The following is a 22,845-nucleotide window of genomic DNA, read 5'->3' on the forward strand; positions in this document are numbered from 1 at the left end:
CCAGGCAGTTGTGGAAATGCTGATCCCATTTTATCTCTAAAAGAAATAACTTCATTGGATACTGCTGCAGACATCTTTTCACTAAAAATCCTTTCTTTAGGATTTTTCCTTCTGAGAAGCTGAGAGGCCTCAGAGACAGAATGCAAACAATGGTTATCTGCTGCTGTGGAATGCAACAGGTGCATCTGGGATTAGCCCATCTTAGATGTGTATAACTAATGGCCAATCAAAGACCGAGCTATCTCGGACAGAGTCCAAGAGAGCTGCTTTTGTTATCATTCCTTTCCTTTCTTGCCTATTCTTAGCTTAGTCAGCATCTGAGAAAACCTGTCCTTCTTTTTCTTTTTAGTATAGTGACAATGTAATATATATATATCATAAAATAATAAATTAAGCCTTCTGATCATAGAGTCAACATTCTCGTCTCTTCCTCATCCAAGAACCCCTGTGAACACAGTCACAGGATACATGTCCAGGGAAGGGGCTCGAGCCCCAGGAGAGGCTGAGGGAGCTGGGAAGGGGCTCAGCCTGGAGCAAAGGAGCCTCAGGGGGGCCCTTGTGGCTCTGCACAGCTCCTGCCAGGAGGGGACAGCCGGGGGGGTCGGGCTGTGCTCCAGGGAACAGGGACAGGAGCAGAGGGAATGGCCTCAGGCCGGGCCAGGGCAGGGGCAGGGTGAATTTTGGGGAAATTTCTTTATGGAAAGGGTGGTCAGGCACTGGCACAGCTGCCCAGGGCAGGGGTGGAGTCATTCAGCATCCATGTGGATGTGGCACCTGGGGACATGGGGCAGTGATGGCCTTGGCAGTGCAGGGGGAGCAACCAAACTCAATTTTCTTAAAAGATCTTTTCCAGCCAGAAGAATTCCAAAGGTGTGGATTGCAAAGAATGCAAAGCTGTGGATCTTTGTGTGCAGGGGGTCCTGTCCCTGTGGCAGGGTGTGCACACGGGGGCTCAGGGCTCACCTTGTTGAGTTTGTTGGTTTTGGGGAGCTCAAGGTGGGGCTGAGGGCTCACCTTGTTGAGTTTGTTGGTTTTGGGGAGCTCAGGGCTCACCTTGTTGAGTTTGTTGGTTTTGGGGAGCTCAGGGCTCACCTTGTTGAGTTTGTTGGTTTTGGGGAGCTCAGGGGGGGCTCAGGGCTCACCTTGTTGAGTTTGTTGGTTTTGGGGAGCTCAGGGTGGGGCTCAGGGCTCACCTTGTTGAGTTTGTTGGTTTTGGGGAGCGTTTGGCTGACGTGCAGGTCCGAGTAGCGCGGGGGCTTCCTCAGGGGGTTGTTGATGTCGCAGGGCACCGACTCTGTCCGGACCAACCTCGCTGGATTCAGAAGGGAGAGAGGAAAAGGGGGGTGGAGAGGAGGGGAAGAGAGAGGGAAGGACATCAAAGCTCAGCTCCCTGTCACAGGGGTCACCCTTGCAAACCGCTCTCCAAAGCGATTCCCGCGGCACTTCCAGCCTGGGATGGCAGCTGAGCTTCGGGATCCTCCTGCACCCCGGCCACAGCCAACCCCCCCCGGGGTGTGAGGCAGCAATTTGGGGGCTCCAGCAGCTGCCACGGCCCTTCTGTGAACCGGGGCTCAGCCAGCACAATCCTGTTCCTTGCTGGAGCTTTCTGGGGTGAAGGGAAGGAGCCGGCTCTGAACGCTCCCAGCAGGGAGATTTTTTGGGAAAAGCCAGCCTGAAGGTTGTGGGGGGGGGGGGGGGGGGGTTCAGGAACTGTTTAACTCCAAGATAATGGATATAAGAGCTGGGTTTGGGATTTTTTTGGGGGGAGTGGGGAGGTATTTCAGTGATGCTGAGGCCACCCCAAAGCCATGCTGCTCCTAAAACACACAGCGGGCAGCTCCGGCTCTGGCAACATCACAGCCCTAAATCCCAATTCCTGCCCATCCCAGGAGCCCGACTGCCCCTTCCCTGCCTCCCGGGCAGGGATTGCAGCAGCTCCGAGCCTGACGAGGGGGCGTCTTCAACCGCTTCCACCCAAATTTGCTGCAAGTGAGGGCGTGGGGTGGGATGGGGGCTGTAAAATTGCCCCTCTGAGGTGCCACCAGCACAATCCCTTCCCCCGGGATTAAACCAAGGAGCGGGTTTGGGGGGGATATTTCACAATTCAACACAAAGGAACAGCTTTAAGAGCTCAAAATTCAAGGCAAGAGCGATTCTCTCAGGCAGTCGCGGTCCTCTGGCCAGCAAAGGGAGCCAAAATCTGGAAGAAAAGAGGTGGGGAAGCGCCGCCCCGCCGTCCTGCTGCAAGGTTCTGCCTGTCTCTGTGCGGATTTTAGGCCGGGCTCTCTATCCCGCAGGAGAGCGGGATAAGGCAGCTCCAAAAAGCACCACGAGCATCCGCAGGGCCACGGCCGCGTCCCCGGCGCGGGGACCCCGCATGCACCGGGGGGGTTCGGGGTCCCCCGTCCGCCCTGAGCTCTCGACAGAAGCAAAAAGGCGAAAACCTGGTTTGGACTTACCCCGTGCGGTGGGGAATCTGAAAAGAAAAGGAGGCAGGGGGAGGGTGGGTGGAAGTGGTTTGCAATGCAAATCTGCCTCGCCCCGACCGGCTCGTCTCCCTACAAGCGGAAAAAACGGTGGGTAACATTTCCCCCGGAGCGCCCAAGCGGTTCGGGAGCCTCCGTCCCGCCGGGGACCCCGCCTGGCCGGGTGCGGCTCCCGAACCCCCCGGGGGAGCTTCCGAAAGTTTCACCCCCCAAAAAAAACCCATCCCCGGAGGCTCGGAGCAGGGAGCGGGGGGGCCTCACCTCCGCGGTGGATGATCAGCAGGTGACACGGGGGGGCCTCTTTGGTGCATTTGTTGTGGCACTTGAGCCTGGCAGGGGACAGAGAGAAAGGAGTGAGAAGGGAACATTGAGGGATGGAGGGACAGGATAAGGGGGGGAGCTTCTTCCCACTGCCAGAGGGCAGGGACAGGTGGGATATTGGGAAGGAATTGTTCCCTGGGAGGTTGAGGCTGTGGCTGTCCCTGGATGCCTGGAAGTGTCCAAAACCTGGGATAGTGGAAGGTGTTCCTGCCCCTGACAGGGGTGGAATGGGATGGGCTTTAAGGTCCCTTCCTATCCAGGCCATTCTGGGATTCTTTGATGGAGTTTTTTCCTCCTTTTCTCCCTGGGAAAGTGACTGGATGCAGGGTGTTGGTCATTCACCCAGTCTGAGTGAGCCCTCCAGGCTCCCTGCTCCCCACCATTCCCAAGCAGCAGCTCAGGGATGGGGAACAGTGTGGGATGCACATCCTGGGCAATCAGGAGGGGCTGCACAGCCCTGGAAAACACCTCCATCCCAATGGGGCAGCACAGAAATTCCCAAACCTGGCGGCTCTGCCCCATTGCCCCTTTCTGGGCCAGCCAGGCTTGAGGACACCCCAAATTGTCACTTCTGCCAGAGCTGGCTGCAGTAAAAGGATCAGAGCCCTGCACTGGGGGAAGGCTGTACTGAAGGTGGGACAGGATGAGCTTCAAGGTCCCTTCCAGCCCAAACCATTCCATGGTTCCATGAAAACCCAGTTCCCACCATCCTGCTGCTGCATGCTTTACCAAATTCAGGAGCAGCAGAGGGGGAAGAAGTGGCTGCCCCAATCCCTAATGTATCCCTGCCATTGTGCCCCCCTCTCCTGCCTTTATTAAGGACATTTAGCCAGAATAAAGAGAGGATTTACAGACTCTGGATATTCTGCTGAGCTTTTCCCGTTGTTTTTCTTTTTTCCCGGAGCCCGGGCAGGAGTCTGGAGGGCTTCACCCCCGGGTCATGCATGTAGGCATGGGCAGACTCCCAAATCCTTCCCATTCCTCCTTAATTAAGGATGGAAACGCATCCCCAGCTCACTGCTCTGCCAGGCCGGCAGAAAGCCATGGGGGAAAAGGGAAAAAGGAGGAAAGGATTTATCAAAACAAGGGGAAATGATGGGGGAAAAAAAAAAAAAGAACGGCAGCTTCAAGTCAATGAGCTGGGTAATGAAAATTCAGGAGCTGCCCGTGTTAGCTTTTATTACAAAGCTGTTCCTAGAGGGAAAGGCAGGAATTAATTTGGTATTTGAGGCTTGGGGGGTTTGGGGTCCGGTTGTTTGTTTTACCTGTTGGTTCCCCTCTGCTTTCTGGGGAAAGCAGCGCCGGGGCAAGGCTGGAAAAAAACCTAAATGCCTTGTGTTGACTGCCAACTTTTGACTGCCAGGAAATGGATTTGTTCTTTTCTGTAGGATTACAGGGAGCAGGATTTGCACAGCCAGAGCCACAGCATCCCTGATCCTGCTCAGGGATCCCTCCTCCAGCACGGAGAGCTCGCAGGAAAAGCCTCCAGTTCCTTGAGCATGGATAGAACGGGAATCACCCCTTTAAAATCCCTGCGTTCGATACTATCCCTTCCAGCTGCGGAGTAACCGAGCGCTTCTAGGCAGGTTTAAATCCCAATTTACCAACTCATCAGCGCTTAATCAGCGGCAGCAGCGATCGTTCCCGCTCCGTTACCCGCAGACAATCGCACATCCCCAGCTCCCGGCCCCAGGAAAGGCAATCCCGGCTCCAGCAGCACTTCCCCAGCGCTGGTGGCCGCATGGATCTGTCCAAGGCCGGGCTGTGGCGGATTTGGAGCAGCTGAAGCAGCCCCAGGCTCTGCCTCGCTCTTTTCCCACTGCTGTCCCGTTTTATCCCCTCTCCTTTGCACCATGGATTAATTGATGTGGCTCCTCGGGGGCCCTGCCAGGACGCAGAGGTGCCCAAAACTCGGCAGAAATAGAGGTTACAGCCCAAAACTGTGGGCAAAATCCACCTGATGGCCAGAGCTATCCCTGCCTGGTCCTGCAGATAATTCCACCGGGAATCTCCATAACGTGGGATCTAAAGCCAGGCTTGGGGAAGGGGCACTGTCAGGATCTGACTCAGAGCTCTGGAGCGAGCAGAGCCGAGCTCTGGCGGGCACATCCTCCCCGAGGAGCCTGATCCCATCCCAGACACCAGCCCAGCCCTGCTTTGGGGTGTTATTCACCCAATTTCACAGCTCATTAAAGCTTCCTGTGAGGATGAGCTGGCGAGAGCCGGGCTGGTCTCTCCATGCCCAAATTCCTGCTCGGCTCCCCCGGGAAAACCCCGATTATCTCCTCCCGGTTTGAAGGAGGATGTGACACACACAGCTCCAGCACGGCGCCATACTTGCAGTTTTTGCATTTTAAGCCGAACAACATTCCCTTCCCGCAGACGGTGCAGGTCTGAGACATCCAGTACTTGGTGGAAAACCTGTGGAGAGAAACAGAGAGGGAGAGCTGAAGCCTCACTCATCCCCTGAGCCCTGCTTCATCCTCTCTCTGCTGCCCTCAAACTCCTCTGCAGGTGTTGAGGAATTTTTCTAGGGGTGCCAAAGCACAACCCCGAGCCTTCCTTTGGTTCTGGAAGTTTGTTCCAAAGGGAATCCAACCCCAATTCCCTGTGATTCCTACCCCAGACACCCCCAAACCCCTGCCTGCCCTGGGGACCAATGTTTGCAGCTTCCCATCAAACAGCAGCGCTCTTCCCGCTGCCTTTCCCTCTTCAGGGAGATATGGAAGGGTTCTAATCCAGAGATGGGGAATTTGCTGAAGGCTGGCAAGGTCACAGATAAAACACAGATTTATTGATAGCAGCTCGAGCCTTATCTAAACCAGATCTGAACTGAAATGGAATTGAAATGGGCTTGGAGGACAGCCCAGCCCAGCATGGGAAAGAGAGGGAATGTCCCCAATCTCGGTGTCCTGGAGCAGAGATGGGGAGGGAGAGGCCCATCCCTCATCCCCCAGCAGGGGGAGGGGCCCACCTGTGTTTTATGGAGTTTCCTAAATCCCGCCGAGGGATCTGCGGGGACCAGCGAGGCACTGACAGCGTATCTGCAGGGAGAGACCAGGAAAACAGTGCTGGTAACAACATCGACAGCTGGGGTTTGAGTTCTTGGGAAGGAGAGCAAAGGATGTGCACAAAAAATGGCATTTTCCTGCTATTTCCCCTTGGAATGCCTCTCTGAGCTCCTTGCGTGAAACCAGAGCTCTGGGATTTGTGGGGCTGTGGGAATTGGGGTCTCCTGTCCCAGATCCCATCACCCAGTTTGGAGGAGAGGAGAGGAGAGGAGAGGAGAGGAGAGGAGAGGAGAGGAGAGGAGAGGAGAGGAGAGGAGAGGAGAGGAGAGGAGAGGATGCACCCATGTGCAGGCAGGGTGGGATTGCAAAACTTTTGGAATCACATCAGGACATCCAAAGAAGAAAAGGAAAATAAAGCTGGAGCAGCCTCATTGTCAGTTTTTAATAAGACATCATGGCTTGAGGTGGCAGCTGAGGAAAAGCTGAGTGCCAGCCACTCCAAAGGTGATTCCATTCCTATTCCAGGGGAAGAACAGAGGTAAAAGCAGTCCCGGGGCTCTCCTTCCAAGGGAAAAGCAGGGAAGAGGGGTAAGGACAAAGAGGGAAGTTCACTGGCACTGCTGGGGCAGGAAGGCAACCAGGAGCATGGCCATGCTTGGATTCCATCCTCTCCTTCAGCCTCGGCAAGGGTGGAAAAGCTGCTCCTCCTCCTCCTCCTCCTCCTGCCGGCCACGGGAAAGGTCCTGCCCCGCAGGATGCCCAGCCCCGGGAGCGGCTCCATGCCGGGATCCAAAGGCTGGATTTTCACTCGGGGGTTTGAGAGGTTTCCCGGGCACCAGCGGTGGCTCCCGGCTGTTTGCTCAGAGTGCCAGCAAATCCCTGGCTAAACAGGCGCTGGATATTAGCCCAGGGAGCGGGGAGAGCCGCTGTTTGCTTTAATATCCCATTTTAATATCGCGGCAGGCACGGGGCTCTAATTGCACTCGGCGGCTGAAGGTTACATTTACATCCCTCCCCCGGGTTAGAAATCCTGGGAGCAGCCCAGGCTGATCCTGCTCCAGCACCTCGGACCAGCAGCAGCTCTGGATCCTTCTCTTCCTCTGGTCACTCCTCAGGCAGAGGCAGCAATTGAGATGTCAGAACCACACAAGCATGGAATGGGGTGGGTGGGAAGGGACGTTAAAATCATCTCATTCCCGTGGGCAGGGACACCTTCCACTGCCCCAGGCTGCTCCCTGGCCTTGGGCACTGCCAGGGATCCAGGGGCAGCCCCAGCTGCTCTGGGAATTCCATTCCGGCCCATCCCCACCCTGCCAGGGAACAATTCCTAATTCCCAAAATCCCATCCATCCCTACCCTCTGGTAGTGGGAGCCATTCCCTGTGTCCTGGCTTTATCCACCCGTGTAAAAAGTCACTCTCCCTAATCTTTATAAGCTCCTTTCAAAGCCAAGGAGGGGAGTTCATGTCCCCAGCACCACATTGCCAAACTTTTTGATATTTTCTCACCAGTCTTTGTGACAACTCACCCTCCAGAACCTGCCAGGGGTGGGAATTTGGGCTACACATCCCAGAGGTGAGTGACCCCTCCATGCCCAGCCTCCCTGAGCATCATTCCCCCCTCACTAAATCCTGTTCAAAAACTGAGTTGTCATCACTCCCCCCTCACTAAATCTTGTTAGAAAACTGAGTTGTCATCACTCCCCCCTCACTAAATCTTGTTAGAAAACTGAGTTGTCATCACCCCTCCCTCCAATGCCTCTCTCTGAAGAGCCAAACACCCCTGGCCAGAGCAGCTCTTCTCCCGGAATTAAATTACAACCTCCACGTTATCAGCCACAATTTATTCCCACTAACTTTCGGCTGGCCTCAATTAAATCCTGCCAGCCCGGCGAGGGGGAGAGGGGATGGAGGCAACGGCGGCTGCTGAGCCTTTTAATTACTTTCTAAATGGGCTCGCTGCAAAAATGTATTGAAGTGTAGCGGGGATTTTGACCTCGTACCATAAATGAGCCCGACGTGACTCACAGCTAATTACCTTCATTAGCGGCAGCGAGCCACGTAGGATCGGGCGTTTAACAATAGAGCCGCTGTTGGCAGGAGGGCAAAGCAGCGGAGTGGGGCAGGAGGGCAGGGAGAGGCACCGGGGAGCAGCCCCGAGGGATTGGGGGGCTCGGGGGGCTCTGGGGTTAATTGGGGAATGTCCCCTCTACCCGGATTCCTGGCAGGGTAAACTCGGGCGGATGCTCAGAGGGAGATGCAGCAGTCTCCCCCCAGCGCAGGAGGAATATTCTCATTGAAACCCCCCCATTATCACAATTAGCGTTAATTACAAGGGGGGAAACCACCATGAGCAGGTCTTGGTTCAGGGTGGGACGGTGGGGTTTTGTCGTGGGGATCTTGTGATGGAGAAGTGGCCGCGGGATCGGATGATCCTCGCAAGCTTTGGAGCGTGACAGCGGCTGCCTCTCCCCCACCCTCCCTCTCTCCAGCACCCCAGAGCTTCCCCCTGCCACTGATTATTTAAAACCTTTATTTATCACCAGCAGCCTCCTGCCTGCCTCAAAAATCCGAATTCTCCCGGCCATAATTCCCCTCACCTCATTCCCCCCGCTCCGAGCTGGCATTTCACTGGGCACAAGCGGAATTTCGCAGGGTGGCACCCACTGAGCAGCCCCATGGAGACATCCCCCGGTCACCCACCCCATCCCTGCCTCCCGAGGGGTTCCCAAAAACCAAACCCCTCTTCCCGATGTGACAGCCCAGGCAGGGAGCGCCACCCTCCTTCCCACACCGCCGTGTTTTCCTTCGCAAAGGTCAGGGCTCCTGCTCAGCTCATCCCAAAATCAACAGCCGCGCTTGATGGGATCACCTGTGCCGGCAGCGGAGCCGGCAAAGGGGAAAACCAACTGGGCAACGGGTGACAGCCACCTCCGGCGTGTCCCTGACAGGCGACACGGCGCAGAGCCCTGGCAGCCCGCTCCCGGCGGTGACAGGCAGCTGTGACAGCCCTGAGTGGCACCCGGCGCCTCGGAGGTGACGGGGACGCGGCGGCGCTGCCGTGGCCGTGACGCCCCCGCTGCTGTCCCGGGTTGTGGCAGAGTCTATGGAGCCTATGAGAGCTCCATGGAGGATTGAGACTTAACGGTAGGAGCTGCTGAGTCATGATGAGACAGCAAAATAAGCTCCTGTCTTCTACCCCTCGCCCCAATTCTTATCTCTGGAACCCCATAGGTCACTTTTCCCTAACCCTTACTGTTGGACAAGTTTGGATGCCCCTATACCCTATAAAAAGGGGCTGTTTTAGCCCATCTGACAGAAGAAGAGCTATTGCTGGAACCTTTCACAGATCCCTCAATAAACCATCGCTGTGGAACCGCCAGGACTTCTCCTTCTCCTCTCTCCTGTCTGCTTCTGCCTCAGCCAAAGGTGCCCTAGCAAGCAAGCAAAGAGCTGGAATCCTGAGAGAGCTGATGATCACCAAAGAGCTGAAATCACTGAGCTTGCTGAGGGTGGCCATGGCTGAGAGCTGACAGGGTATTGGGCACTCTGTCTCCCACAGGGACTGAGCTATCCGGACTATCCTGCAGCGCTTGGGGATAAGGCCAAGATCGGGGTCTGATCACCAGGTGAATTCTGGCTGGGCCCCAGCTGGGCTGCCTGGGCATGTCCTGCATGGAGAAAAGCACCTGAGCTTCCCCATTTCGTTATTTTGGGGTTGTACCCTCCATGGGGTGGGTGGAGATGCCCTCAGAGAGCCCCAAAGCCTCCCCAAGGATGTTGTAAATCAAAGGCGACTCCGACGGAGGGGAGAGAGAATGATGCATCTGACTCCATGTTTCAGAAGGCTTGATTTATTATTTTATGATATATATTATATTAAAACTATACTAAAAGAATAGAAGAAAGGATTTCATCAGAAGGCCGGCTAAGAATAGAAAAAGAAAGAATGATAACAAAGGCTTGTGGCTCGGACAGAGCCAGCTGGGCTGTGATTGGCCATTAATTAAAAACAACCACATGAGACCAATCCCAGATGCACCTGTTGCATTCCACAGCAGCAGATAACCATTGGTTACATTTTGTTCCTGAGGCCTCTCAGCTTCTCAGGAGGAAAAATCCCAAGGAAAGGATTTTTCATAAAAGATGTCTGTGACACAAGGACACCTGGAGCATTTCCAGGGGTGGCAGAGGTGCTGAACCCCAGGGATGGGCACTGCTTTGTCACAATTGTCCCTTCCTCATCTCCTGGCCCCTGTCTGGATGGCAGGGAGCTGGTGGGAGCGTGTTATCCATCACAGAGACAGCCTGATCAACAAACCCTCCTTATCCTGCTATGTGGGAAATGGATTTGTAGAGTGGTCAGATAAGACCATAATCCAACACTACTACAGCAAACACGTTCCCATTATGAATGGGACAGAGAAAATTGATGGAAGTGGACTTGGTAAGAATGCCAGGATGAGTCACTGCGAGGCTTTGCATTTATCCCAAACATCCCAAACGTCACCAAAATGCTCCCAAGGTGGGTGAATCCCCTGGAGAAATTAAGAGGAGACACTGGGGTGGAGCCTCTTTCCAAAAGAGTTCAACAGCAGAAGATACCCAGGATCAGGAATATCTCCACCACCAGGCAAAAATCCCAGTCCTGAGACAAATCATAATATCCATGGAATGGTTTGGGTGGGAAAGAATCTTAAAGATGATGCAGTGCCACCCCTGCCATGGCAGGGACACCTCCCACTGTCCCAGGCTGCTCCCAGCCCCAATGTCCAGCCTGGCCTTGGGCACTGCCAGGGATCCAGGGGCAGCCCCAGCTGCTCTGGGCACCCTGTGCCAGCTGCAGTGACAGAGTTCCAATGTCTCAGCCTGTGGCAGCTCCAGGGACACTGTCCCAGTGTCTCCCCACCACTCTGGCTTTACTTCCCCATGGTCACAGCTGGGAGCCAAGCACCCCAGGGAGAGGCTCTGCAGCAAAGTCCCTTTGTGAGACATCCCAGGCCTTGCTCGTGCTGCTTTGAGGGCCAAAATAGGATGGGAGAGATCCCAGAGCAGCTGCTCCAGCAGCTTTCCCCCCCCCCAGGATAGAAATCCATGCAGGACTCAAGGTACAAAGGCATCACCTGCTCCCTGCATGAATGTGTGTGGCAGATATTCCACATGGAATCTGGGAAGTGTCCCTGTCTGTCACTGTCACATTTTCTGAACAATCCCTTCACCCAGGATTCTTCTCCTGGGAAGCTGAGAAGCCTCAAGGAAAAGGAAAACAATTCTTATCTCATTTGCTTCTCCTGTGTTGTGCTGGTGTGGAATGTGTTTGGAGATTGTTTACCCACAGGTGATTGTTCCATTGGATTCTGCTGGGAGTTGTTTTCACTCTTTGGCCAAGCAGGGCCAAGCTGTGTCAAGACTCTGGAAAGAGTCACAAGTTTTCATTATTGTCTTTTTAGCATTGAGTAAGTGTCCTTTCTGTATTCTGTAGTATAGTTTAGTATTCTTTAATATAATATAGCATAATAAAGTAATAAATTGGCCTTCTGAGAACATGGAGTCAGATCCTTCCTTCCTTCCTTCCTTCCTTCCTTCCTTCCTTCCTTCCTTCCTTCCTTCCTTCCTTCCTTCCTTCCTTCCTCCCTCCCTCCCTCCCTCCCCACAAACACAAGACCTGTCCATGTGGGGGGTTGGACTGGGATGGCCTTTGAGGTCTCTTCCAACCCTGTGGATCACAGCCAGCTCCAGTGGGTGGAAGGATGACCCAGGCTGGATCCAGCAGGATGAAACCAAAGCTGAGCTGGAGCAGGGGGGATCATCTGAAGTAGGAGCTGCTCCCAGAGCATCTCTCCAGTAAGGAAAGAATCCCTTTCTAACCCAGGCAGTTCCCCTTTCCGACATGACAATCCCATTTACCCAGCTCAAATGCCACGTTCAGCTGCCTTAAAGCCTGACATGGGGATTTCCCCCCCAGTTCCCAGCCTTGCAGGCTCAGTTAGGCTCATCCAGACAAAGCTGTGCCCTCCGACTCGGCTGCCAGGGTGGGAAACCCTCCGGAGCCTCGCTGCCAGCTGTGGCCAGATGTGGCTGCAGGGAGCTGCCAGCACAGCTGGGGAGTGCTCCAGCCACAGCCCATGCAGGGCAGGGCCAGGGAGGAGGGAACCCCTGGTGCTCCCCAGGAAAGGAGGCTCCCTTTGGGAAGTGCCCTCCTGGAGGTGGCTGGGGCTGGGACAGCGTTAGGGAGAAGTGTCCCCCCAAAACCCACCCCAGCACTGTGGGGTGACCATGGAGAGGGGCATGGGTGGCACTGGCTGCTTCCCCGTGTCACCTCCAGCACCACTGTCACATCCTTGGGTCCAGCCTGGTGCTTTCCAAAGGAAAAACTGGATTTAGGGCTCTGGGAATCCCACCCCGACCTACTGGACATTTTCCTGGATTCCACCAAACCTTCCTGAGGTCAGCCCTTCAGGGGCTCTTCCAGGAGCTGGGGGGGCTCTGGTGGCATCTCAGCCACCTCTTGTCACTTGGCCATGCCTGGCTGGGATCCTCGACACCATAAACTGCAAATTCCTCACTCCCAAAGCCAAGGGGAAGAGGCAGGACTGGGATTCAGGAGAATCCCCCCAGGGCAGAGCAGCAGCACGGTGGCTGTGGTGGAGGTGTCACACAGGACTGGGCAGGGAGGGGACATCCTGGAGACCACATTAAACCAGTTGTTCTACAACTCCTGAGGGGCAGCTTGGGTCTGTGCTCCCTGTGACAGTGAGAGGGAATGGCTGGAGCTGTGCTGGGAGGTTTAGGTGGAGATCAGGGCAAGGTTCTTCCCCCAGAGGGTGCTGGCACTGCCCAGGCTGCCCAGGGAATGGGCACAGCCCCGAGGCTGCCAGAGCTCCAGGAGCCTTTGGGCAGCACTGCCAGGGATGGACAGGGTGGGATTGTTGGGGGGCAGGGACAGGGGCTGGATCAGTGATCCCTGAGGATCAACTCAGGATATTCCATGATCCTGTGATTCCCCCAGCCAGATTTGCTGGAAGAAGAGGCTCCTTCTGCAGCTCCCTCCAGCCCTCTGTGAAAATCCATTCCCATCAGGACAAAGGGATGTTAAAAACCAGAGGGAAGCATCCAAACCCTCTCCTGACCCGGGCCAGGGATGACTCAGATGGGAACGTGTTCCTGCCAGGAGCAGCAAGGCTGTGGAAAAGAAATCATGGAGAGACAGCCAGGGAGGGACAGGGCCTGGCTGGGCTCCCCTCACCCATCTCCAGCTGACAACAACAACAACAACAACAACAATTTTTGTGTTTCCGTGCTTAGGGAAGTAATTCCACAGCAATCCAGAGCATCTGGGTGCTGCTGTGCTGATCCCACAGGAGGAAAAGGGAAGAGGGATTTTTAGAAAAAAAACCATAGGGATGGGATATTGTGGAGAGCTCAGCTGTTGAACCACCACAAGGATGGGGACAGAGAATCCTTGGGATGCAGGGAGGGCTTGGAGCAACCTGCTCCAGTGGGAGGTGTCCCTGCCCATGGACAGGGATGAGCTTCAAGCTCCCTTCCAGCCCAAATCATCCCATGATTCTGCTCCCTACAAACAAACATCTGCCCTGCTCGGTGTAACCCACACAGATGTTGATCCTGCAAGGACCAAACAGTGTGGAAGAGGTTTTACAGTGACTTCTGTGAGCCAGAGAGAAGTTTGGTAAGAGGATCCACGTTTACCCCTGAAAGAATTTCCTAACAAGGTCATTGACAAAGAAACCAAGAAAGAAAGAAGGAGAAATAAGAGAAACCTGCAACTGCCTGCTCCAATGAGCACTTTGTCTTTCCTGACCAATGAGTAAAGTGTAAACTTGTGAGCTTTGTGAGAATGTAGAACAAGCATGCATGCTGTAACAAAAAGAGGTTTGAAGCCTTCTGCACACAGAGTGCGTTGCTTTGCATTGTCTCCATCTCAACCACGACAAAACAGCTCCACTGATGCCAAACCTCCCAGCAGGGATCAACCAGCTGGGGAAACCCAGCTCCCACCCAGCCCAGAAAACATTCCCAGCAGCCAGGGAGGCTGGAGGGGAATGAGAGGAGACACCTCTCTGGCAGGGTTGGTCGCTTGCCAGCCCCTCACTGCCATCGCGTCCCTCTGTGGCCGCGCCACGTCCCATCAGGATGTCACAGCACGGCACAGCATCCAACCCTGAGCAAAACTAATCCAAGGAGACACTCCAGGGGGGGCTGGGAATGGGGTTTGCTCCGTGCTTCCTGCTCTGTTGGTCTGGGCTGTGAGCTGAGCACAGCCAATTCCGTGTGGGAAACAGCAAGGCAGGAATGCCCCTTGGTCTGGGCAAACCTGGGGTTGGGTGTTGGAAATCTCAGGGAACAGCAGGGTCTGCATGCAGAGCTCCTGCCAGGTGCCACTGTCCCCAAAGGCAAAGGGACAGGAGGAAAAGGACAGCAGGACTGGCTGGATGAGCCCTCAGTGACCCCAGATGGGAAAGGAAAGGGGAAACGAAAGGGGAAAGGGGAAAGGGGAAAGGGGAAAGGGGAAAGGGGAAAGGGGAAAGGGGAAAGGGGAAAGGGGAAAGGGGAAAGGAAAGGAAAGGAAAGGAAAGGAAAGGAAAGGAAAGGAAAGGAAAGGAAAGGAAAGGAAAGGAAAGGAAATCTGGCTGCCAGCCCTCTGGCTGCAAAACCTTCTCCAGCCTGCTTCTTGAGCAGGAGGAATGAGTGGAAGACCCCAAAACAAGCCAGGAAGACATTTCCAGAAAGGAAACAAGGGAAAAACCCAGGGAAGGGAAGGTGACAGAAACCCAGCCTGGATGTGGAGTTGGAGGAAGTTTTAGCTGAGGAACAAGAGGCAAAGGGAGCTTGGCAGGGAATCACTCCCAGCAGCTGCCACGTGTTTCCTCCAGGGAAGTTCTTCTTGGGCCAAGAGCCACGCCTGGCTTGGGAAAGTTTCAGTCTCTGTGGAATTAATCCCAGCACTGGTCTGGGACCAGGAAGTGAGGGTCAGGCTGCTCCTCCCAGACCTGGGTGAGCTCATGGAGACAAACCCACCCAGTGAGTGCCACCAGCAGCATCTCCTGGTAAAGGACCAAGCCCTGCCAGGTGGGATCAGGGCTGGCTGCTGAGATCAGCTCCACAGGGTTTGCACCAGGACTGGCTTCCCAAAACTCCACATCCAGCAAGCAGGAGAGGTTTCAACACAGAGGTGAAACCACAAAGGTTTACAAAGCAGCCCTCAGATGGTGACATCCAGGCAGTGCCACCACCCCAGACAGCACAAAAACCTCCGTGGCCTTCCCAAAAACCAGAAACAATCAAGCCTGGGCTATCTTTGCCCAGAAGCACCCACAGATCTCTAAACACCAACATGAGGCAACTCCACAAGGGCTGGGCTCATTCCACAGCGCTCAACCAACGTCCTCCAAACCATTGACTCCACAACTCCCCAGTCCCATCCCCTGCCTGGCACCTGCCAGCCCTGGGGGCACTCACTTGCAGAGAAGGAGGCTTCGGTGTGGACGGGCGGGGTGGAGGGCAGGAAGGGCGGGTACCCCACGAAGAAGGAGCGCAGGGAGCGCTCGGAGAGCAGCGGGGAGCGCTGGGCTGGGATGTTCTCACAGCTCCCCACGCTGTTGTGGATCTTGAGGTTCAGGGGCTTGTTCTTCTTCTTGACTCTGGGAGGGAAAAGAGGAAAAAGGAGGGAAAAGTGAAGGGAAAGGAGTTGGGGACGAGCTGGTGGCAGCCGTGGGATGGGGGTGCTGCTGCATCATCTCCCATGTGATAATTAATGCAGCTTCCCAATGGGAATTCCCAATCCCTCCCTGCCACCAAACAAAGGCAATTTTCATTAAGGAACGTTTCAGAGCTTTTCCTCTTGAGAACCTGGGTGAAAAAAATCATTTGGTCCAAAAGCTCATCAGCCTCAGCCTTGCTGACCTTGTCAAATCCCCTAAATGGTCACATTTAATGTCACTACATCAAATAAAGGGCCCAAGCAAGGGTGGGCTGCAGTGGAGAACGTGAGGGACCCCAAGAGAGTCCCAGGAATCACCACAGGGCCGTGGTGTGGACAACCCAAAACACTGGGGGAAGTTCCTCAGAAATTAAATTCTTTAGAGCAGGGGGAGGAGACGCCTGCCTCTCCCTCCTGTCCCATTTTTCCACTCTGGGACAAAGCCCAGTGTTGTTCTGCTGGCTCAGATGATCCCAAAGCTGCACCAGACCAAAAGGATTTGGGATGCAGAGTGACTCTGGCAGCTCAGATGGGCCGGGCTGCAGGATCCTGGCACTCGGAGCTGCTCCAGCTCATCCTCTCTGGCTGCCATGGAGTGAGGAGCAGAGAGAGCCCTGGGAAAGGCAGCTCAGCCCACTGGAGATCTGCAGGATCTGGGACAGAGATCCTTGGAGAACATCCTGGCAGTGCAACACCCCAAGGATTCCTGGAATGCTCCATCCATAATCCCTGCATCCCAACCAGAGCACTGCATCCCAAATCCAGCCCTGGGGCACAGCACAGGAGGGACCTGGAGCTGCTGGCGAGAATCCAGAGGAGGCACCAGAGATGCTCCAAGGGCTGGAGCCAGGCTGGGAGAGCTGGGGGTGCTCACCTGGAGAGGAGAAGGCTCCAGGGACACCTCAGAGCCCCTTGCAGGGCCTAAAGGGGCTCCAGGAGAGCTGCAGAGGGACTGGGGACAAGGGATGGAGGGACAGGACACAGGGAATGGCTCCCACTGCGAGAGGGCAGGGATGGATGGGATATTGGGAATTGGGAATTGTTCCCTGGCAGGGTGGGCAGGCCCTGGAGCTGAGCATGTCCCACCATTCCCTGCCATGCCCGGGGCATCTGGCCCTGCCAGGCGATGGGAAATGGCCTCTTAATGAAGAAAATTAAACCATCCTCTAATAAGTTAATTATTTCCTCACACAGGAAAGCTGCTGCTGTGTTTAGGGTGGCTGCAAGGACCCCTTTGGGTGTGCTGGGCTCAGGATGGGGTGGATGTTCCAGGCTGGTCCAGCTGAGCAGCTCTCCTGGCTTGGAGCTCCTTGGGGTCAGCCCACAGCTAATGGCCATGGAGCCATGGAATGGGGTGGGGGGAAGGGACATTGGAGCTCCTTAAAGGACATGGGCAGGGACAGCTCCCACTGTCCCAGGCTGCTCCAGCCCCAGTGTCCAGCCTGGCCTTGGGCACTGCCAGGGATCCAGGTGAAGCCCCAGCTCCAGAGCAGAGGGGCTCCAGCCCTTGGAGCACCTCCATGGCCTCTCTGGACTCTGAGGAGCACTCCCTGCTTTGGTTTTCATCCCATTATTGCTCTGAGGTGTCCCTGGAGCCTTCTCCTCTCCAGGTGAGCACCCCCAGCTCTCCCAGCCTGGCTCCAGAGCAGAGGGATGGGTGGCCTGAGGACCACAGAGATTCCCACAGGATCATCCAGTCCCACCCCTGCCATGGCAGGGACCCCTCCCAGTGTCCCAGGCTGCTCCCAGCCCCAGTGTCCAACCTGGCCTTGGACACTGCCAGGGATCCAGGGGCAGCCCCAGCTGCTCTGTGGCCTCTCTCTGACCCACCACCCAGGGAACAATTCCTTCCCAAAATCCCATCCATCCCTGTCTGGTGGCCCCAAATCCAGTCCATCCCCTCCACTGCTGCTCCTCAATCCCTACCCCACCATGGGGTCTCCACCAAAAATCCCAGAGCTGCTCCCCTGGCATGGCCCCAGCCCCCCTGAGCTCAACCCCGGCCCAAAGCCCTTCCTGAAAGGCAGTGATTAAGCACTAATCTCGTTTATTTCCACCCATAAATCAGTTCCAGACCAAATATTTACTGTGAGCATCATTTCCTCGCCAAGCAGGGCTGCTGACAGCTCTCATTATTAGGAAGGATGAGTGATTTTGGACAGAGAGAGATGGTTTTTTTCCTCTCTCTGTTTCTTCAGAAGAAGAAAAAATAATAAAGAATAATAAACACCAGGATCCAACTGGGTGACTGGGCTGGCTGCCCATGGCTTTGATCCCTATCCTGAGGGAAGAGGGGCGAGGACCAAACCTTGGAGAGGAGCAGGAGCATCCAGGGAAAAGCCCCTGGCACAGGGGGCTCACAGGGACAGGGATCCTGTCCCCTGGCGTGGGGACAAGGAGGGACATGGAGCAAACCCAGCCTTGTTTGGGGCTTCTTGGGCAAAAAAGGATCAAAAACCATCCTTGGGGCAGGGCTGGAGGGTGAGGCTGGTCATGGGCACCTCAGAAAGGACTTGTTGCCATGAGGGGTCATCCATCATCCCTCCATCCATCCACCCATCCATCATCCATCCATCATCATCCATCCATCCATCCATCCATCCATCCATCATCCATCCATCATCATCCATCCATCCATCCATCCATCCATCCATCATCCATCCATCATCATCCATCCATCCATCCATCCTCCATCCATCCACAGATCCACGGATCCATCCATCCATCCATCCATCCATCCATCCATCCATCATCCATCCATCCATCCATCCATCCATCCATCATCCATCCATCCATCCATCATCATCCATCCATCCATCCATCCACCCATCATCCATCCATCCATCCATCCATCCATCATCCATCCATCCATCATCCATCCATCATCCATCCATCATCCATCATCCATCCATCCTCCATCCATCCATCCATCCATCATCCATCCATCCATCATCCATTCATCCATCATCCATTCATCCATCCATCCATCCATCCATCCATCATCCATCCATCCATCATCCATCCATCCATCCATCCATCCATCATCCATCCATCATCCATCCATCCATCCATCATCCATCCATCATCCATCATCCATCCATCCTCCATCCATCCATCCATCCATCATCCATTCATCCATCATCCATTCATCCATCCATCCATCCATCCATCCATCATCCATCCATCCATCATCCATCCATCCATCCATCCATCCATCCATCCATCCATCATCCATCCATCCATCCATCATCCATCCATCCATCCATCATCCATCCATCCATCCATCATCCATCCCTCCATCCATCCATCCATCCATCATCCATCCATCCATCATCCATCCCTCCATCCATCCATCCATCCATCCATCCATCCATCCATCCATCCATCTATCCCCCATCCATCCATCCATCCATCCATCCATCATCCATCCATTCTCCTACACAGGTTGGAATGAGATGATCTCCAAAGTCCTTCCCAGCCAAACCACTCCATGATTCCATAGATGGTGACAGGACAAAGGGAAATGGTTTCAAACTAAAAGAGGGCAGGGATGGATGGGATTTTGGGCAGGAATTCCTCCCTGGGAGGGTGGGCAGGCCCTGGCACAGGGTGCCCAGAGCAGCTGGGGCTGCCCCTGGATCCCTGGAAGTGTTCAAGGCAAACATTTCCATCCTCCTTTTATTTACCCAAAGTGGGGGAAAATGTGCTGGAAATGCATCCTGGTCCTGCCAGCCTAAATTCCCCATCCCAGCTGGGCAGGAGGAGCCCCATTCCCTGTGCCAGTCTCCCAGTTCCACAAGGACAGCAGAGGCAAAAAAAGGAGAATTAAAAAAACAAAAACAAAAAACCCAAACAAAAAACCAAAACCAAACCCAAACCAAAACAAAACAAACAAACACAAAGAAAACAAGGGAAAACCTCAGCCTAATTTCAATTTTCCATAGGGATAAGACCCAAGACAGCCCTGTTTCAGGAAAGGGAGGCAGGATTATGGAGCAGATATTTTTTATTTCGGCTCCAAAGGGTTTTGAGGGAGCAGAGAGAAACACGCCTGGTCCATCTCGAGGCTTGGAGCCCCCCAAAATCTGGGAGATGCCCACAGCACCCTCCAGGAATGACAGGAAATGCCACCATGGGCCAAGGGCACCTTCCCTGCCACATTTGGAGCAGATCCCAAAATCTGGACATCCCCACTATTTTTTTTTTTGCTTCTCTCCACGGTTGTCCCACCCTCTTCCCTGCTCCAGGTGGCTCCAAATCTGGGCATTCCCGGGATTCTACTCCTCACTGCAGGTCCCCAGCAGCACATTGGGGTCAGCCCCTGCTCTATGCAGCCCTTGGCTTCCTAAACCTTTCCCAAAATCTCACATCTCAGCCCTTGGCACATCGTGAGCACCCCCAGAATCCCCCTCTCCTTCACCTCTCACCACCCCATAACCCTCTGCAGACCCAAATTCCTCATTTGTCCTCCTTTTTTCCGTGGAGCATCGGGGTTAATTCCTGCCTCGGGATGCTCGGAGAGATTCCTTCTCAGATAGGCAAATGCCAACGATTGGGGCTGTAATTTCATGCAGGAATTTGCTAAATATATAATGATGGATGAAAAAAAAATGAAAATGAGGAATAAAAAAAAAAAAAATTAAAAAAAAAAAAGCCGAGCGAGTTTGAAGCGTTTAATGCAAATCCCTCGAGGTGTCAATCCCGCCTGAATGGCTCATCCCCGCCTGCTCGGTGGGATCAGTCAAACGCTTATCACCGGCTTGGGGAGGGGAAAAATAGAGGGTTTCAACAGGCACTGAAAAACAGGAGCAGACAGCGGGACAAAGGGCCCGTCACTGCTGCCAGGAGAGGGCAGGGAGTGACAGAGGGATGCGGCAGGGAGGGTGGGGATGTGTGTTTGGGATTGCCACAGAAAGGAGCCCGCGGAGGTTTTGCCCTGCTGGGATGTCCCGGGCTGGTTTGGTGGCTGGAAGAGCAGGATGTGCTGGGAGAGGCTGGAATGTGAGGATGGGCACCGTGGGATCCGTGTGTTACAGGGAGTAAAAATCCATCACAGGGCTGTGATGCTCCTGGAGTATGGCTGATCCCAAAGGAAACACCTCAAACATTCCCCAGCCCCTGGCAGTGCTCACCCTCCATTCCCAACTCTTAAAAAAACCCCAGAAATAGAGTCCATGTTCACAGGGCTGTGATGCTCCTGGAATATGGCTGATCCCAAAAGCATCCCAAAGATGACACCCCAAACATTCCCCAGCTCTGGCAGTGCTCATCTCCATTCCCAACTCTTAAAAAAAACAGAAATTGAGTCAATATTCTCAGGGCTGTGATGCTCTGTGATGCTCCTGGAATAGGGCTGATCCCAAAAAGCATCCCAAAGGAAACACCCCAAACATTCCCCACCTCTGGCAGGGCTCATCTCCATTCCCAACTCTTAAAACCTCAGAAATCAAGTCAATATTCTCAAAGCTGTGATAATTCTGGAGTATGGCTGATCCCAAAAAGCATCCTAAAGATGACACCCCAGCCATTCCCCAGCTCTGGCAGGGCTCATCTCCATTCCCAACTCTTAAAAAAACCAGAAATTGAGTCAATATTCTCAGGGCTGTGATGCTCCTGGAATAGGGCTCATCCCAAAGGGAACACCCCAGTCAGCCCCTGGCAGTGCTCATCTCCATTCCCAACTCTTAGAAAATTTGGAAATCGAGTCAATGTCCTCAGGGCTGTGATACTTCTGGAATATGGCTCATCCCAAAAAGCATCACAAACAGGACACCCCAAACATTCCCCAGCTCTGGCAGGGCTCATCTCCATTCCCAACTCCTAAAAAAAACCAGAAATTGAGTCAATATTCTCAAGGCTGTGATACTCCTGGAATAGGGCTGATCCCAAAAAGCATCCCAAAGGGGACACCCCAACCATTCCTCAGCTCTGGCAGGGCTCACCCTCCATTCCCAACTCTTAAAAAAACAGAAATTGAGTCAATGTTGATTGTGATGCTGTAAATGTCCTGGGATAGGGCTCATCCCAAAAAGCATTCCAAAGATGACACCCCAGCCATTCCCCAGCTCTGGCAGTGCTCATCCTCCATTCCCAACCCTTAAAAAACCTGGAAATCGTGTCAATGTTCACAGGGCTGTGATACTTCTGGAGCATGGCTGATCCCAAAAAGCATCCCAAAGGAAACACCCCAAACATTCCCCAGCTCTGGCAGCACTCATCTCCATTCCCAGCTCTTAAAAAATCCCAGAAAATGTGTCAATATTCTCAGGGCTGTGATACTTCTGGAGTATGGCTGATCCCAAAAAACATCCCAAAGGGAGCACCCCAACCGTTCCTCAGCCCCTGGCAGGGCTCATCCTCCATGCCCAACTCTTAGAAAATCTGGAAATCAAGTCAATGTCCTCAGGGCTGTGATACTTCTGGGATTTGGCTCATCCCAAAAAACATCACAAACAGGACACCCCAACCATTCCCCAGCTCTGGCAAGGCTCATTTCCATTCCCAACTCTTAAAAAACCCAGAAGTCGAGTAAGTAGCAGCCTGCTCTGCAGGCATTTGTTGGCACTCCCATTCTTATTGCCATTTAAAAGAATTAAAACGGGTTTAATTTACAATTGAACCACCGGGCAGGAGCTGCCCCTGCAGGAGCCAGGTGATGTTTTATTCACCACTTTGCTCCTCGTCAGCACACACCAATTTCCACACAAGCGTTGCTCTTAAAGGAAGGGAAATAGACTGGGAGGAAAAAAAAAAATAGAAATCCTCTCCTTGGTATTTCAGCTGCAAAGGATTAAAGATCGCTGCAGCCTGGCCGGGATTCAGCCCCGAAGATTTGTGGCTTTTGGAGTGCTTTAATTGCACAATATTCCCGATTAAATCAGAGCAAGGAGCAGGTGAAGGGCTGCCCCCGTGCCTCCTCCACCAGCAGCACCCACTGGAATGGGAAAAAAGGGGAAGAAAATCCTCAGATTCACTCTGGCATTCTTTGGAATGGTAAAAAAAAAGGGAAGAAAAGCCTTAGTTTCACTCTGGCATGCTTTGGAATGGCAAAAAAAAGGGAAGAAAACACTCAGATTCACTCTGGAATTCTTTGGAATGGTAAAAACAAAGGGAAGAAAAGCCTTAGTTTCACTCTGGCATTCTTTGGAATGGCAAAAAAAAAAGGGAAGAAAACTTTCAGATTCACTCTGGCATTCTTTGGAATGGTAAAAAAGGGAAGAAAATACTCAGATTCAAACACTCAGATTCAAACACTCAGATTCACTCTGGCATTCATGGAATGGCAAAAAAAAGGGAAGAAAATACTAG

The 22,845-nt window shown here is 53.8% G+C and overlaps 1 protein-coding gene across 1 annotated transcript in view; it reads right to left on the reverse strand.

The window, feature by feature from the left end:
* The window catches only part of KSR2 (kinase suppressor of ras 2), an 85,360-nt gene that overhangs the window by 34,180 nt on the left and 28,335 nt on the right, over positions 1–22,845 (reverse strand). Inside the window, 6 exon segments of the mRNA XM_071445699.1 lie at positions 1,194–1,312; positions 2,460–2,558; positions 2,748–2,815; positions 5,145–5,228; positions 5,782–5,851; positions 15,297–15,478. Of these exon segments, the coding sequence (XP_071301800.1) occupies positions 1,194–1,312; positions 2,460–2,558; positions 2,748–2,815; positions 5,145–5,228; positions 5,782–5,851; positions 15,297–15,478 (622 nt within the window).

The sequence above is a fragment of the Agelaius tricolor genome, unplaced genomic scaffold (genome assembly GCF_023055355.1).
Source record: "Agelaius tricolor isolate 1412-34295 unplaced genomic scaffold, bAgeTri1.0.p SCAF_20, whole genome shotgun sequence".
Lineage (NCBI taxonomy): Eukaryota > Metazoa > Chordata > Aves > Passeriformes > Icteridae > Agelaius > Agelaius tricolor.